The 16,639-nt window shown below is 33.5% G+C and overlaps 1 protein-coding gene across 1 annotated transcript; it reads right to left on the reverse strand.

The window, feature by feature from the left end:
• Nucleotides 1-1,135: 1,135 nt before the first annotated feature.
• Nucleotides 1,136-16,320, reverse strand: DAZL (deleted in azoospermia like). Its single transcript, XM_078059172.1, has 11 exons — nucleotides 16,054-16,320; nucleotides 10,134-10,280; nucleotides 9,767-9,858; nucleotides 9,157-9,208; nucleotides 8,665-8,728; nucleotides 8,435-8,574; nucleotides 6,964-7,035; nucleotides 6,170-6,220; nucleotides 4,984-5,097; nucleotides 3,780-3,878; nucleotides 1,136-1,189 (listed from the first exon to the last, which is right to left on the reverse strand). The coding sequence occupies exons 1-11, from the start codon at nucleotides 16,318-16,320 to the stop codon at nucleotides 1,136-1,138; spliced, it is 1,152 nt and encodes a 383-aa protein (XP_077915298.1).
• Nucleotides 16,321-16,639: the final 319 nt, after the last annotated feature.

A 16,639-nucleotide genomic window follows, 5' to 3' on the forward strand; every position in this document is an offset into this window, starting at 1 on the left:
TCACAATTTACAACATCTAACAAGGAGACTAGCTAATCTAGAAATGATTGTTAACTCTGTCCTGGTATATTCTAGAGAGATACTTGCAACATTAGTGGTTTTAAAACACCACAACTACTTTGACTCTTATAAACATATTTTACTTTAAAAAAAGGAAATATAATAGGCTAACAAGCAAAAATAAAATCTATTTGCTCTTTAACAAATAACTAACATTTTAATGGTTTTATAAAAACAATTCCTTTCAGATACTCTGATTAACCTTTAAGTGACATAAAAAAAGTTTCAGGATTCTTTAATACCAGTATTTTGCACAATTTAAGATACAGCCATTGAGTTTAGCATTTCAAGGAAAAAAAATTAAAAGAAAAAAGGAGAATGGTAACTCACTGAAAAGCTTATGTAGTTTGTTTTGAATTTTTAAAAAAAATTAGGCCCAGAATTTTAGTTATCCTAATTACCATCCCAATCAAATAGGATATCTATGTGTGGATTCTAGATAAAAGACAAGTACTTTGAACTAATAAACGTAAGACCCACTGATTGGACTGTTTGTTTAGAATCTCTTACTGGGTTTAGACAAGGAAGACTTCAATAAAGCTAACCAAATATTGAGTTCCACTGATTAAAAATACAGTTTTAAAAACTCTGCTTTTGTGGTAAATTTCGAGACAAATCATAAATGTAAAGAACAATACTGTAAATATTGTACTGTTCACAGATACTTGTTGGAGAAGTGAAATGCTTGAATTCAAACTATCAAAATTCTGACCTTTCAAAATAGGTTTTCTAATTTCCTGAAAATCAGCAATTGCTTTTAAACTCTTAAAATGTCAATTTCAATTAAAAAAAAAAAATCCTTACAGATAAATCTTAAAGTTATTCCTTTCAGTCTCAATTCTTTTTTACTTTCAACTATATATTGAACACAGAACTAGTTTCTAAATAAACACCTAATGAAAAACAGTTTCAATGTAAAATAAAACTAGGCAATCTAATACAACTTATGTAAGAAAGTCTGAGTGTGAGTTATCAAAATTCAGAATTAAATTTCTATAATAGTGAAAACTTTCAGTCTCTTCTTAATATTCAAAACCAGCAACTTCCCATGAGACTAGAAAGTTAGCAGAAAGGATCAAACAGATTTAAGCACTGCTCGACTTCTTCTAAAGTGATGTACTCTTTTATCCTAGAAAAGACAGAAACAGTCCTTTTTTACTTCACTGAAAATTTTGTATTGTCACTATGACCTAAGATAGTTGCAAAATACTTAAAGCATTTAATTCTGGGTTTAAAAAAACTATAAATAACAAGAGAAAAGTGATCCTTTCTGGGAAACATTCCTGATTTAAGATAACAAATGTACCAATGACAAGTTTTATTCGACAATTTAAAAAGAAATCTCAGTAAACCCAGAAACAGAGGACTTGGAGTCAGTGTCATTTCATGAAGATTCTTAATTAATGATTTGGCAGTGATGCCCCCAAAGACAGCTGGTGGAAAACATATGTAATATTTAAAAGTACGGCTTTTACTAACAGAGTGCATCTGGTAGAAATCACAGCTTGAGTACAGCATTCCACTTCAAACTGAAATGCTACACTTTTAGGTTAAAAAATAAAAATTTTGGCATATTTAAAGACACATACTTAATCTGTGATGAAGATATATCATTCTTTAGGAAATGGAGAGATAAATAAAAAATATATGTAAAATTTCCTTTCACTTTATGTTGCCTGCAGATGTGCAGAAATTAGGAAGTAAGGCCTTACAAAAAGGAATGGAGCTGAGTGAACTAGTAATAACACGATGGTATTTTCTTTTCTCTAAGAGCTTAACCGTGCCCTTTTCCTAGAGATTAAATTCAGTTGTCATATAAAGAAGAGTGGCTTCTGGAAATTTTGCAATCTGTCAACAGGATAATATCCTATTTAAAGCCCAGAAAAGTGGTCACAAACTCAAGTCAGGTAGGACGGGACGACAACAATACCATTTGGCTAATCAAAATAGGTCTAGATACCCGACAACTTCAGACTACCAACTTTTGACTCCTAGCCCAGAAGAACAGAAAACTGAAGGTTCAAAGTAAGGTTTTTGCCTAATACCAGGTGAAAACTCAAGTTTAGAGATTATTTCATGCTTTGCAAACAAATCATTTAAGTACTACCTATTTAACCTTCAGAACTTTGGGCAAGGTAGGCTGCCATACAATCCTAGTTCTTTCCTTTTAAATTACACTATGTATAATGAAATAATAAGAGATCAAATGTCAAAACTTTAAATGAATGCGTTTTACTTCCTGTTGAGAAGATGGTAAGAACTAAATGGTGTTATGGCTCTACTCTTCTGCATTAAATAGAAGTCCTTAGTATACCCTTTAAACAGGCTGTAAGTTTCATCCTATGTCCGTTCATAGATAGAAAAAAGCTATTCTCCTTTCCCTGTTTTAAGACACAAAACAATGGTTAAAAACTTCCCTTTGAATATAAAATACTGTAGTCATTTTGGAAAAATTCTAGCAATTTCTCAAAGGGTTAAACATAGTACTATTACTCAGCAATTCCATTCCCAGGTATATAAATAAAAGCACAGGTCCATAGAATAACTTGTCCACGAATGTTCACAGCATTACTCATCAGAGTTATAAAGTGGAAACAACCCAAATTGTGTATCAAGTAATCAATAAACAAAAGGTGGTATATCCATAAATAAAAAGAAATGAAGTACTGATACACACTGTAACATTGATGAACCTTAAAAACATTATGCTAAGTGAAAGAAGCCAGTCCACAAAAGGTCACATATTATTCTATTTATATGAAGTGTCCAGAATAGGAAAATCTTTATTAAAAAAAAGTAGGTTAGTAGTTCCCTAGGGGTAGAGGAATTGGGGAGAAATAAAGAGTGACCGTTAATGGCTTAAGGGGTGATTAAAACATTCTAAAATTGATTGTGGTCATGATTGCACAATTCTGTGAATACACTAAAAAATGGAATTTTTGTTTTAAATGGGCTTACTGTATGGTATGTGGATTACATCTCAACGAACCTGTTATAAAAAAAACAACAACAACTTTCCTTTGTACAATATTCCTCCCCCATTAGAGTGACTTAAAAGTCTACTGGCACCATTTTCCCCACACAATTGCTCCCTTTGTGTCTCTGTGTTACATTTTGGTAATTCTCTTAATATTTTACACTTTATCATTATTATTGTTATTTGTTACGGTGATCTGTGGTCAGTGATTCTGATTTGCTGAAAGCTCAGATGACAGTTTTTAGCAATAACGTATATTTTAATTAAGGTACGTATACTGTTTCTTTAGATATAATGCTATTGCACACTTCACAGACTACAGTACAGTGTAAACATAACTTTTATATGTACTGGGAAACAAAAAAATTCATTTAACTTACTTTATTGCATATTCACCCTATTGCAGTGGTATGAAACTGAACCTGAGGTATCTCCAAGGTATGTTCTGCTTTGTGTACCTAAAATTTCCTCTTTTTCCATTTGGTCAAGCCAATATTCTCTTTCAACTCTCTTCTTTCACAACCTTTTCAATTATAAGCTTCTGCTAAAGGTTTCTTCCCTAAGGACAAACTACACTATATCAAGGTTTGAGCAGCATAAAATAGCCAGGTAAAACTCACTCACAGAGGTTCTGAGTTACAAATGCCAAGAGTTCAATTAAATGCTCTATGTAATCTCAAACATATATACCACAGATAGCTGACAAATATGCTTTTTATCCTGTATACTATTCCTTTCATACCTTGAAGTAGTCATCTTGAGTAACAAGAGAGTTTCTCAGTCTGTTCTCTGGATTAAATAGACAAGATACCACAGTCTGTATGCTTCTGTCCACACATTTCTGAAAGGTAAAAGATTTTCAGTATTTTACTCACTTTAACAAGCTTTTTAAAGAAAGTTGAATACATGTACTTTTTTCTAAAGAATTCTTATGTAATCCATAAAATACCATGTATGTAATTCACAAGATATTACATTTTCATGTAATTCATTACACGTCACTTAATATGTAACTTTTTGTCAAATTTAAAGAATATTTTAGAATCTTAGTGATAGAGTACTGGTTGTAAAGCTCAAGTTAGTAAAACCCTCAGGTATTTGCTTAAGGCTCTTCAATTTTCCTGTTAGATAAGAAACAGTGAACTTAAACATTCCAAGAAAAACTATCCAAGATAAAACCTGATAATTATAACTATTCTAATCATCACTCAAATCAAGGAATTTTTTTTACTCTAAGTTGAGTAGTTCTCAACATTTTGTTCCACTGAGAAACACAAGGACAAAGTTCACACAATCCAATGGGAAACCTTCAATGTTATTACATACATTCCCATTACATCAACTACTGCCACATTCCCACCCACTCAAGAAAAACATAGGAGCACTGAAGAGAGCACTGTTAGTAAAGAAATTTGTTCTAATGATTAAAAAAGAAGCAACTCCACTTATTTCAGTTATCAGTAGTGACTCTATCACCACTCTTGAGAGCTGCTACTATCTATAATGTTATGTAGAGAATACCATAAATAACTGTTATTACTCTTTAGCTAAGTAAATGTTTAAACGGGTAAAAAAAAAAAGGTAGGTATAATTCATACTAATCTCTCTTTTGAAGAGAGGATTCTTAAGAAAACCTACCTGTCTACTGTATTCCACCAAATTATGTTAATAGTTATTAAAGTATGGCTTTAAACACAATGAAAATATTAAGAGGGAAAACAACTACTGAATCAGAAACTATATGTAAACACTGAAAGCTTGGGAATACCTGAAATTTCATCAACTTTTATAAAAACTGCCAAATTATTAGTCAGTTACTTAAGCTCTGTAATTTTTGGCTTCCATATTTAAATTTGAAAAAAGATGCTTGCATCTCAAAGGGCCATTATTAAAACTTCAAAAAGTTGTGAAAATATAAATATCAATGAACAAAATTAGATGTTTGCCTTTTGTGGGCCATTTCCTGAGGATGGAGTAGCTTCATGAACTGAACATTCACTTTGCAAAACTTCAGCTCCCGGATCAACTTCATTACAGTGGTAGTTAACAGCAGTGTAAGCCTACATTATGAAAAAGTATAATTAAAGAGATGTACATGAGATACATTTCTAAACAATCTATTCTTCAAAATAGGTGTGCTTATATTGAGCATTTAAAATGTGGATTGTGCTGAAGTTCAATTTACATTATTTCAGAAACTTTCAACTGAACAGCTGAAATACATTAAGGCAGTCTTTTATTTGAAAAGTCTTCTAAACTTCAACAAAATCAGATTAGAAGGGCTCTAAGAAAAGAAACTCCAACATGTAGTAATAGAATGAGAATTTCCCAGTGCCTGAGAATTTTAACTCATGTTATATCATTCAAAGGTCCAATCCTGATAAAAAGTAAAGGCTCAAGAGTTTCAGAGCTAACAGCCTCTTTTGTTTTATTTCTTGTATTAACAGTATTAACAGCGAAACATTTGCTTCTCTTCAACAGATTTTTTTATGGGTAGAAAACTAGAGACAGTTTCAGTACTAATTCCAAATTCATTGAATTAGAATTAGCATAGGTATTAATACTAGCTTTCTTGGACTATATGTAATTTAGCACCTGTTATATGCAGAGCAGCCACTGGCTTAAGCATGTAAGAACAATCTGAGAAATGAAAAGCACAGATTCTCACATGGAAGAATATACTTGGGTTGACAAGAAATTAATAAAACATAACGCATAATGTGAAAGGGAATTTAAAAATATGTCTAGGCATACATGAGATAGCAAAAGGCCAAGAAACATTTAACAGTTAAAGTAAGAAAATATTTTAAAATAAGGAAAAGGAAGGAGTGCCTGGGTGTCTCAGTCCGTTAAGTGTCCGACTCTTGATTTTGGCTCAAGTCATGATCTCGGGGTTGTGAGATTGAGGCCAGCATCTGGCTCTGCACTGGGCACGGAGCCTGCTTAAGTTTCTCTTTCCCTCTCCCTCTCCATAAATAAATGAAGAAATAACTGAATAAATGAATGAATACATAAATATAATAAATACATATACATATATATATACACACACATATATATATGTATATATATATAAAAAAGGAAGTATATGTTTGGCTAAAAGGAAGTGTATGTTTGGCTAATTCACCTTACCGGGGGTATAACATAACTCCTTTGTTCTCCAGCAGGCCACTGTGGTGGCATCTTAAAAATAAAAAAATTAAAAAAGAGAGAGAGAGGCAGTAACAGTTAACCATTTCTATATATTTTCACAAACATGAAAGACAGACAATGTTGAGGTATTTATCAAGCTGGATTCTTGAACTTGTAGTAAAAGAAACATAATGGAAGAAAGAAGTACTTTATGTTTCTAATACCTGAGGGTTTGTTACTTTCATATATAAACCCTAACTTTTTCTCAATTTTCTGTGTTGGCTTTCAAAAAAAAAAAAAATAGTTCTTTGAATTTATCACCATAGATAATGGTCATGGGTTACAGATATGGTCATATCTATGGTAGAAATTCAGAGAACTACTACCTTGTAGTAGTCAGCTAAAATAAACACTACCAAATATAATTGGAATTCAATGCTCTAAGAATTGAGTAATCATTTTATTTTGACCTATCCCACTAGAAAAACTCGTAAAAGTCAGTTGGGACATTTCAGCTATTTGACAGCAAGGATGGAAGAATATATGTTGAAATACAGAAGAGGAGCAAATCTTGTAAGACAGTACAAGAGAAAACTTTGTTAAGGATATTCCTGCCAAATATTTTTCCTTTTTTTCTAAATAATTAAAGGTCCTAATTCTAGACTAATTCTAACTTTTTTTCCTTGTTTTAAGCACACTCAACTAGTTTAAATGACAAACTATTAGAGAAAGTTATATGAATAAAGGCCTCAATAATATTCCAAAGTAAATCATGTTGTTCCCTCTTAAATTACCTGATAATTATATACAGGCAGTTGATATCCAGTGATGACCTGAACAGGTGAACTTGGATAAGAAGGATATGCCTGAGAATAAAGTTTATAGAAAAAATGCATTAACAAGAAAAATTCTTGAAAATTAAAAAGTATTATTCCCAATACAACCAAAATATGAAAACAAATCTTATTTTTCTATACACAAATGCAGAATTCTATTGGAGCGATTGGCTTCATGAAGAAAAATTCTTTGTCAAATGTTAGTCTTTTGGGTGGGGAGGAGGAAGAGATAAATGAGGGAAGTGACTGACTTTGTCCATCTATGTTTATCTTACATGTATATTTATCCCCACTAAGAAGTTTCTTCCTTACTCTGGTGATAAAGCTCTATTAGAACAGATTTCCATGTTAAAGTTATATTAATATATCTGTTATTTCTTTGTTAAAACATTTTCAAGCAATTTTGTATTCCTTTGGGGTAATGTGTAGTCACTGTGTAGTCCTCCTGCACGCTTTATGGCTCTTTCTGTATTTCATTTCTACAAGTTAAAGACCATATTTAACCTAAAACTGAAAAAAAAAACCCCAATAGAATGCCTTATGTCTTTCAATAAATATTTATTGATTGAAATCCTCTATGTAATATATACATGAATAGACCCAAGTAAGTAATACCTCACAGTAAATGTTAGGAACAAGTAGGGATTTTCTAACCATGTTTAGAGCAAGAAAGAAAATATATACCTTACATTTCAGATAAATGAGAAATGTAAACAAATGAGAGACACTACAGAACTACTTCACTACTATTTCTCTTTTCCTACAAATAAAATGTCTTTTAAACTGAAAAAAATAAAATAAAGAAAAAAATCACTGTTATTCAGCATCAGTAGGACATAAGTATTCCAAATCCCATTTCAAGTATTAAAGAAACCAGGACCAAATAAATTATATGTCAGAAACTCATAGAATTTACAAATATAGTTGTCTTCAGAAACCTATCCATTCTAGAACCAGAATACACCCAGAAGTCAGGAATCTGTATGAGAAGGCATCTGAAAATCACTGCAGATAAAGAATAACTAGAATTGCCAAACTTAGAAAATAAACCAAGCAAACACATAAGAAAAGCTGCCTTCAAATATTTTAGGAGTTCCCACTTGGCAGGGAAAATGGATGAATATGTTCTATGTGGCTACAGAGGTCAATTCTAAGATAAAGGTTTACAAACCATATAGAAACAGATTTTATCTTGGTATAAGAAACAAAACTAAGAACAAACAATTTCTAACAAAAGTAACAGATTTCCTTCCCATCACTCAAAATATTCAAACAGAGAGTATTATCACTTATTATGGAAATTCCACAATTTCTTATTTCACAGAGAGTAAAAACTGAGACTGGCTTATTTTCAAGGTACCCCCATCAATAAAAGCTCCAATACCATTTAAAAAAAGAAAAAAGAAAGAAGAATGTAGGTAATTCTTACCTGAACATACTGAGTTATAGGATTCATCACGGTTGGAGGCTGCATGTAAGTTTCAGTGTTTGGATTACTCCACACACTCTGAAACTGTGGTGGAGGAGGAGGATTAAAAACCAAAGGACGAGGCTGCACATGATAAGCACCTTTTTAAAGAATAAAATGAAAACAAAGCCCACTTTTAGTTTTCTGAAAAGTTATACATGTCAAAAAGAACAACTCTTCTCTTTACTCACATAAATTTTGTTTCCTGATTGCAGGTCCCAGTTTCAGCTTTTTACCATGGAAATTTATCTGTGACTGAAAATAAAACAGTAACAAAACTAAAATCACTTTCAAAGTCTTTACTTTCGAGAATTTGGTAAGCACCCCATGTCTTCTAAAATTTCTACCATCAGAGAAGATCAATAGTTAACAACATACCCAATCAAAATTTATCAGCATGAAGCTATCTTAACCTTACCACTCAATTGTTGAACAGAGTCTTGGAATTTGATCGAAAACCTTTATACTCTGCCTGAAACCTTTCCTGTCTCTAGTTCATGAAGCCAGCTGTCCAATTACAAATAAACAGGTCTGACAAGTTACATAAGATTACTCTAGATTTGGATTTCAAACAGGAAGTTTATTTCTCTATTTCATACAAGGCTATATATATTCAGGACTCAGACAACACTAAACATCGCATCCTTAAGCTAACTAAGAGATTTTGCCGTAAGATTACTTACTTCTACTATCTTCTGCACATCCACATCATTATAAAATGAAACAAATCCATAGCTAGAAAGACAGATAAATAATGTATAAAAATCACCAGCATAACAGTACAAAACTTCTAATATTCCATGAAATAACTGACAGAAGTGATAAAGAATGAAGAATATACTGAGATAAATATTTGTTAGATGTACATGATCGATCCTCTATAAATATTACTGCTTTTTATTTTCTTCCCCTGATGTCAGAATGTGTGAAGATTAATGTAGTGTGGGACATCATTTGTTAACAGAAAATTCGTATCTATGAACCTGAATTTATTATCTAACACGAGATGGTTAAAATTTAAGATACTGTATAATACATGAAGAAAACAACTCTTTGATAAAACTTACTAATCCACTTAAGTAAAATAAATGAAGATGGGAAATATTTACATACACTGTGAAAATGACTAAATAGAAGAGTTGACAACAAACTGTTATCCTTTATATGAAAGAAAGGAACAAAACAACAACTTTATACAAGTGTAAGAACACAAATTTTGAATTCTTGTATGTTGCTCTATATAGATACTACAGCTCAGTTATTTTATCTTCATACTGAACGTGTTTTACTCACCCTTTGGACACACCAGTTCGATCCGTGATTATCTTCACTTCTTTTACTGAACCATATCTAGCAAAGAAACTTCTAATTTCGGTTTCATCCATCTATGGAGAAGAATTTGACTTCAAGAGTAAAAATTCAGCATTCAAAATTTTCAATTATACTATAAAGAAGATTTGAAGATGTGGAAATATCTCCCCTAAGTATCCCCAAACCACCTGTAGATCTTTGTCAAAGATACTTTCAGTCTCTATAGGTTAAACATAAAACCAATTCCAAACCTGCACGAAATTCCAAAAAACCTTATGTTTACAACAAGGCCCAAACCCCATTATTCACTAAATTTTTTTTTTAAATAAATGAAATAGGAATACAATACCCTAACATCAATTCCACCAACAAAAACGGTGTTTGGCATGATTTTGCCTTCTGGTAAAACATAGCCTTGGCTGGTTGTAGCTGAGGAGGACTGAGTGCTGGCCTCTCTGGAGATGGTTGAGTTTGGAGTCTCAGGATTTGCAGCAGACTGTAATTTGTAAAGTAGATATCATCACTAGACATTCAGGCAAAAACCATACATGATATGAAATAATCTTTGTATTTAAAATACAAAATCTTTTCATAAAAATTACTTTCATAGTAAATTGGCCAACAATACAGCTCAGTTCAGGCTTAGGATTAAAAATAATCAGACTGGAGCACCTGCGTTGCCTAATCCGTTAAGGTCATGATCTCAAGGGTCATGAGATCGAACCCCATGTCAGCTCCTTGCTGGGTGTGGAGCCTGCTTAAGATTCTCTCTCCCTCTCCCCCTTCCTAACCCCACTCTCTCTCTCAAAAATAATAAAATAAAATAAATAAAAATTAAAAAATAAAAATAAAAATAGATCAGCATGAGATTTTAACAAAAGAATATAGTACCTTCTTAAAACCAGTGTTGCTCATCATTTCTTACATAAAGTAGAATACTGACTTTATACTGAGTTTGTGAACTGGAAAGTTCAAATTTGTAAAAATAGTTATTAAAGTCATCCTGTTGTATGCCAGTAAGCAAATTTTCACCTTACTGAGTACCTTATTAAAAAGCATGGGAAATCTCTGAAAAATATAAATGAACTTTTAAAAAATCTGCATCAAAAACACACATCAAAGATTTAAACCAATTTGTTTTCCCTCCTCTTTCTACTCACCAAAATTAACATGGATTTTATAATTAAATACTCCATGTGTTAGTATGCATTTACTTTGGAAATGGTCATGAAAACATTATTTGCTCACGTATCATAGCTCCTGCTAAAAAAGGCTTATAATCTTTTCCTCTAGTGCTAGGGTGTTCAAAGCATCTTTTGAAATAACATTTTCTTCTTCAATAACACCAAATCAGTCCCACTGATAATTCTAATTTTCACAGTAGGCTGATAGAAATAAATGATACTATATTTTCAAATAGAGAGACCCACACATGAAACTCATTATTTTTCTGGATTCTGATTCAGAACTCTAACTTTAGTCTTTCCATACTAATATTAATATATATTTTTCTGAAGCAAAATTTTCTGGTAATATACATGTTGGAAAAGTAGTATAGCAGAGTGAAACAAAAATTGATTTAGTCAGGAGATCTAGGTTCATGTCCCTTACTAGGTTATAAGCCACACTTAGCAGCTGTTTATATCTGGGAAAATTGCCTTGAGAATGAAGTGAGATAACATCTGCGAATTCATTTTGTAAAATATAATGTGGTATGCCAAAATAAGTTAGTGTCCTGTTACTTGAATTTGTTTTCAATAGGTTAAAAAGCTTCTTTCCTGGTTTTACTATTTATTTATTTATTTTGTAGATGCTTTATTAATTAACAACTAATTTCAACTGGAACTTCAAGGAACTACGAAGTTATTTGGAGTTCATTTATGAAGTGCCTACTGATTGTAAGAGGGAAATACAAAAGGCTGCAAGAGAGATAAACCTATTATACTTCCTCTCATGGAGAAAAACAAGGTCAAAAAAACCAACCGATACATATTTTTTAAAAGGCAAGCACAGTAATTTTTATAGAAATTAGTAACAATACTAAAGTAGGTAGAATTTCTATTTTGTTAGATGCTAGAAGTTACTGGTAAATATGATTCTACAAATTGTTATGCTAATTAGAGAGGAAATCAAAACTGTCCAATCACCAAATGTTTTGGTTTTTCTCTATTAATTTGTGCACATACAATTGACCCTTGAAAACATGGATTTGAATTGTACAGGTCCACTTATTCACAGATATTTTTTAAAAAATACAGTATAGTACGGTAAATGCATTTTTCTCTTCCTTATAATTTTCTTAATGATATTTTTTTCTCTAGCTTATTTTATTGTAAAAATATGGTATATAATCCATATAACATGCAAATTGTGTTTATCAATGGTTTATGTTATCAGTAAGGCTTCCGGTCAATAGCAGGCTACTAGTACTTAAGTTTTGGGGGAGTCAAAAGTTATATGCCGACTTTTGAGTTTGTGTGGAGGGAGGGTGGGTCAGTGTTCCTAATCCCTGCATTGTTCAAGAGTCAACTGTATTTACTTTTATGTGTTTCTATTTGGGTACTTCCTAATTCTTTTCTGTAACTATAGTATAGTAGTATTTCAATACAATGAAATAGTACGAAAACCTCTTTCTAAAGTTTTTCCATTTTTTGATTTTAGTTTTCTAATTTTAGTTTTTTCCACGTGGGACTATATTACATAAGCCACATATCTTGAACTGTTGAAACGTGACTAGATTTCGCTTCACTATAAACAACTTACCAATCCTTTTCAGTTAGCTCTTTCAAAAGTACAAAACAAATAAAACAAAACAGTGGTTCTGAAATTCTTAAAGACTTTCTTTTCTCCTTCTCAATTTCCCCTTCATCTGTGGATGAACTTTGGGTAGCTTTCTATTTGACAAACTATTTAGTATTATCTGTGCGTGAACGACAATGGATGAATGTATTTTAATTTGGAGGTGTATAACATCAGGCCAGAAAACTGTGCCAGATTATAAGGGATTATAATAATGTATTATTTCTCAACCAGGGGGGATTTTGTGGTCCAAGGACATTTTTGGTTGTCACAACTAAGGGGTACTCCTTATATCTGGTGGTAGAGGCCAAGGATACAGGAAACATCCTATAAACATCCTATAAGCTGCAAAAGCAGCTTCCCACAACAAATTACCTGTCCCAAAATGTGAATAGAGTCATGGTTGAGAAACCCTGTGAGAGTGTGTCCAGAATTGAAAAGCAAAGTTGTAATTCTCATATTTGATTTACAGAAGTAAAATGGATACTTGAGACACTAAGCAATAATTTGCGGGGGTGGGGGAGAAGGCCATTACATATTATAGGACGTTTGGTTTGGGATTGCTTTATTCAAATTCAGTTTGGTTAACTGAGAAATTAAATGTAATATTCATCAAATCATTTTACTCGTGTCTCAACATCTTAAGGCCCTATCCTGTCTTAGTCCTCAGCCAGCAGGTGGCACTCAAAGCTAACAAAGTAAGCAAAGTACTCCATTTTAACAAGACTGATCAGGAATTTTTAAGCTTTTACTATGTGTATATTTACATATAATTATTATTTATATATACAACATCCACAACCAATAAGCAACCTTTAATACTTTTAAACTATTGCCAAAAATACTCCACAAATAAATGCTTATTAGGTTAAAGGAAAATTTTGGTGTTAAAGTATTCATCTTAACTATCAATAGTATACAGAAAATAAATTTAAGGTAAATTTAACATAATAAGTAATTATTTCTCTTAATTATACCTTCAAGTGAGTTGGTGGGTTTTGAGATGAGTAATGCTAGGACATTAAGTAGGGGGGGAACTTGGGGAGGCCATCATACACATAATTCTCATCACTGCTATTTACAGTAATATATTCCCTGTTATGCTTGGATAACGAAATGACAAAAATAACTAAAAGCTGAAAAAAGCCTGTATCATTACTAAAGCTCCCGGGCTGTCAGCTAACATTATTTCATTCAACTATTATATCTACATGCAAGGCAAACTAAGATCTATCTATAAATGACTACAAAAAAGGTCTAATTTGTAGTCATCAGAGTTCTATCCACAGAGGAAGTAGCTAATAAAGAGAAAACCTAAAAGGAAATAGGAAATGAAAATCAGAATAAAACCTCATAAGTAAATCCAAGAGTGGACCCTTAGGGGGGGAAATCCAAACAATAAATGAAGCTAAGCAAGAAAAAGGGCAAGAAAGCAAAAATATACATTTGTCTTGAAAAAGGTGATATAACCACAGATTATAAGAGAATGCTATGTAAAAACTCTCTGGAAGTAAATTTGGAAATCTTGATGAAATGGCCAACTTTCTAGAAAAATGTCAATTTTAAAAAACAATCTTAAGAAAGAATACTTGATTCTTAGCTCAGTTTCACTGGGAGTTTTTTCAAACTGTAAACAGATTATTTGTGCATGTGTAGGTGTGTGTATGGGAACCAAGACAGAAACAATGGTAGATAAAAGAGTGTAGGAGAAAGAAAATTCAGGGGTGCCTGGCTAACTTAGTCGGTGGAGTTCCTGACTCTTGATCGTGGGGTTGTGAGTTTGAGCTCCACGTTGGGTGTAGAGATCACTTTAAACAAACAAAAAACTTAAAAAAAAATTCAGTCACTTTAATTGAAAAAAATTCCAGAGAAAAGAGGGTAGAAGAGTATTATTCAATTCATTTTACAAAACGAACACCTAAATAACAAAACCTTATCAAAATGGTCCACCTGTCCCTAACACAGAGATGCAAAATTCCAGCAGTATATAAAAAACATACAATTAAGAACAGTTTATATTGAAAATTCAAGGATGGGTCATTCTTAGGAAATCTATTACAGTAACTCACCAATGAAAGAGCATTTTATAAAATATAGCATTCATTTTTTAATTTTTAGAAACCTACGTAAAAGGGAAGAATCTTCTCTGTTGATGTAATTTTAAGCTAACATTGGATTTAAAATGAAACAGCCATTTCCACTGAAATCAGGAAATAAAGGCAACTCTTTATCACCACTGTAAATGACAAAGAATTAATAGTTCTTATAAATCCTTAAAAGAAAGATAAACATCCAAATATAAAGGTGCATTCAGAATTTATAAAAAGAAATTTTGAAAGCTAATGACTTGAACTTCATTAATGGTCAAAAAAAAAAGGCACATCAAGACGTATTTTCCAGCTATCAGATTGGCAACTTTAAAAAGTATAACAACTCTCACTGGAAAGAGTGTGGAGAAGAGATCACTCTACATATATTGGGAATACATACTAGTACCTGTTCCATTAAGAGTAACTTGGAAAGATAAAATTTTAAAATTGTTATAAAATGGGCATAATCCTTTCACCCAGTTGTTTCCACTCCTGGCTATTAATTTCAAGGAACTAATGGAATAAGCATGCCAAAACATTTGCACAAATATACTTACTACAGTATTGTTTCATACAGAGAAAGTATTCATTAAAAGGGAATTTGATAAAAATAAGTAATGATATAATCTTATAGTCTTAACATTACACATTTGAAATCATTTAAAATTTATCTTTGAAATAAGGTCCAATACATTAGGTGAAGAATATAGGATATAAAATAAAATACTATTATGTGGCATGGTACAAATAAATTTACCTATCTACATGCAATACATGCATAAAAACAATCTGGAAGGGCATAACTTGACCAGTAGTTAGAGGTGCTAGGACGGACTTGTTTTCTTACAGTTATTACTTTCAAATGAGTCAATAAGCTGTAAGTTATAATCAGAAAAAAAAAAAAGGTATTAGCATCCCCTTTTCCTATAAAAATATAGAGCAAAAAAATACTAGAATTTTTTATAGTAACTCAGTGATTATTAATTAGTAACATGGATAATGACATAACACAAATAATTATTACAAAATAATACATATACATTTTCATTTTAGTATTTATATATAGAAATATAAACTACATCAATTTCCTCCCTTTAGCTCTAAAATTGGAAAATAATGATCATACTATAAATCCACACAGTATATAATACATCTGTGAGGTAAAGTTTGGTCAAAAGTGTTCAGAGTTGCATCTCGTGGTGAAATCAACTCTACATTTACCCAAACTCACATAAACGTACGCCCCAAAGAGCAAGTATTACCGTATGTACGTTAGGTTGAAATTCCTGGTTTATCTGGAGGGAAAAAAGTGTCCCCCTCGAGCACAAAACTTGTCAACTGCTCAGGTCTGCGGTCCCACAGGAGCACAGGCGGGCCGACCTCGTGCGGAAATGATGGCGTCGGGCGAGTTTTCCGCCTGTAGTCGCCGCACGAGAGAGCCCTCAGCGCCAGGTCAGGCACGAGGGGCCGCCACCGAGGCTCTCCAGTCCCCGCCCGCCGCCCGGTTCCCCGCGTGAGCGCACCGCCCCAACACCCCCCCCAGCCCACCCCCACCCTACCCGTGGGCCGGGAAGGAGCTACTAGCCAAGGAAACTCCTCAGAGAGACAGCGCCAGCGGGCGTTCGGGAGGTGGCCGCCCGACGCCATCTCGCGGAGGACGCGCCGCCTCCTCTCCACACGGTAAGCGCGGGAAGGGAGGCCTGTGGGGTGGGGGTGGGGCGGGCGCGCGGTGCCCGCCGCCCCCCCCCCCCGCCCCGGTCCCCGAGTCCCGGCGGCCCACTCCGCGGGCTGCCCCCACAGCCCAGGCGGCGCCGGCGGGAGGCAGGCGGGGCGGCGTGAAGGCCGCGGCCCTGCACGTGGTCGGCGGGCGGCACAGCGAGTCCTCAGGGCCGCACCCACCGCGACACCCGCGGGCATCCCGCCCCTCCCCCACCCCTCTGGGCCGCCTCGCTCTCCTCTCTCAGGC

This window comes from Halichoerus grypus, chromosome 1, assembly GCF_964656455.1.
Source record: "Halichoerus grypus chromosome 1, mHalGry1.hap1.1, whole genome shotgun sequence".
Taxonomy (NCBI): Eukaryota; Metazoa; Chordata; class Mammalia; order Carnivora; family Phocidae; genus Halichoerus; species Halichoerus grypus.

Excerpts from the sequence above, each read along its gene's own strand:
- DAZL (XM_078059172.1), bottom strand. The coding sequence starts at position 16,320 with ATGGCGTCGGGCGGCCACCTCCCGAACGCCCGCTGGCGCTGTCTCTCT. Across the intron at positions 9,209-9,766 it reads CGAACTGGTGTGTCCAAAGG|CTATGGATTTGTTTCATTTT; the intron begins GTGAGTAAAACA and ends CTGTCTTTCTAG. Across the intron at positions 8,729-9,156 it reads ATGTGCAGAAGATAGTAGAA|TCACAGATAAATTTCCATGG; the intron begins GTAAGTAATCTT and ends TTTTATTTTCAG.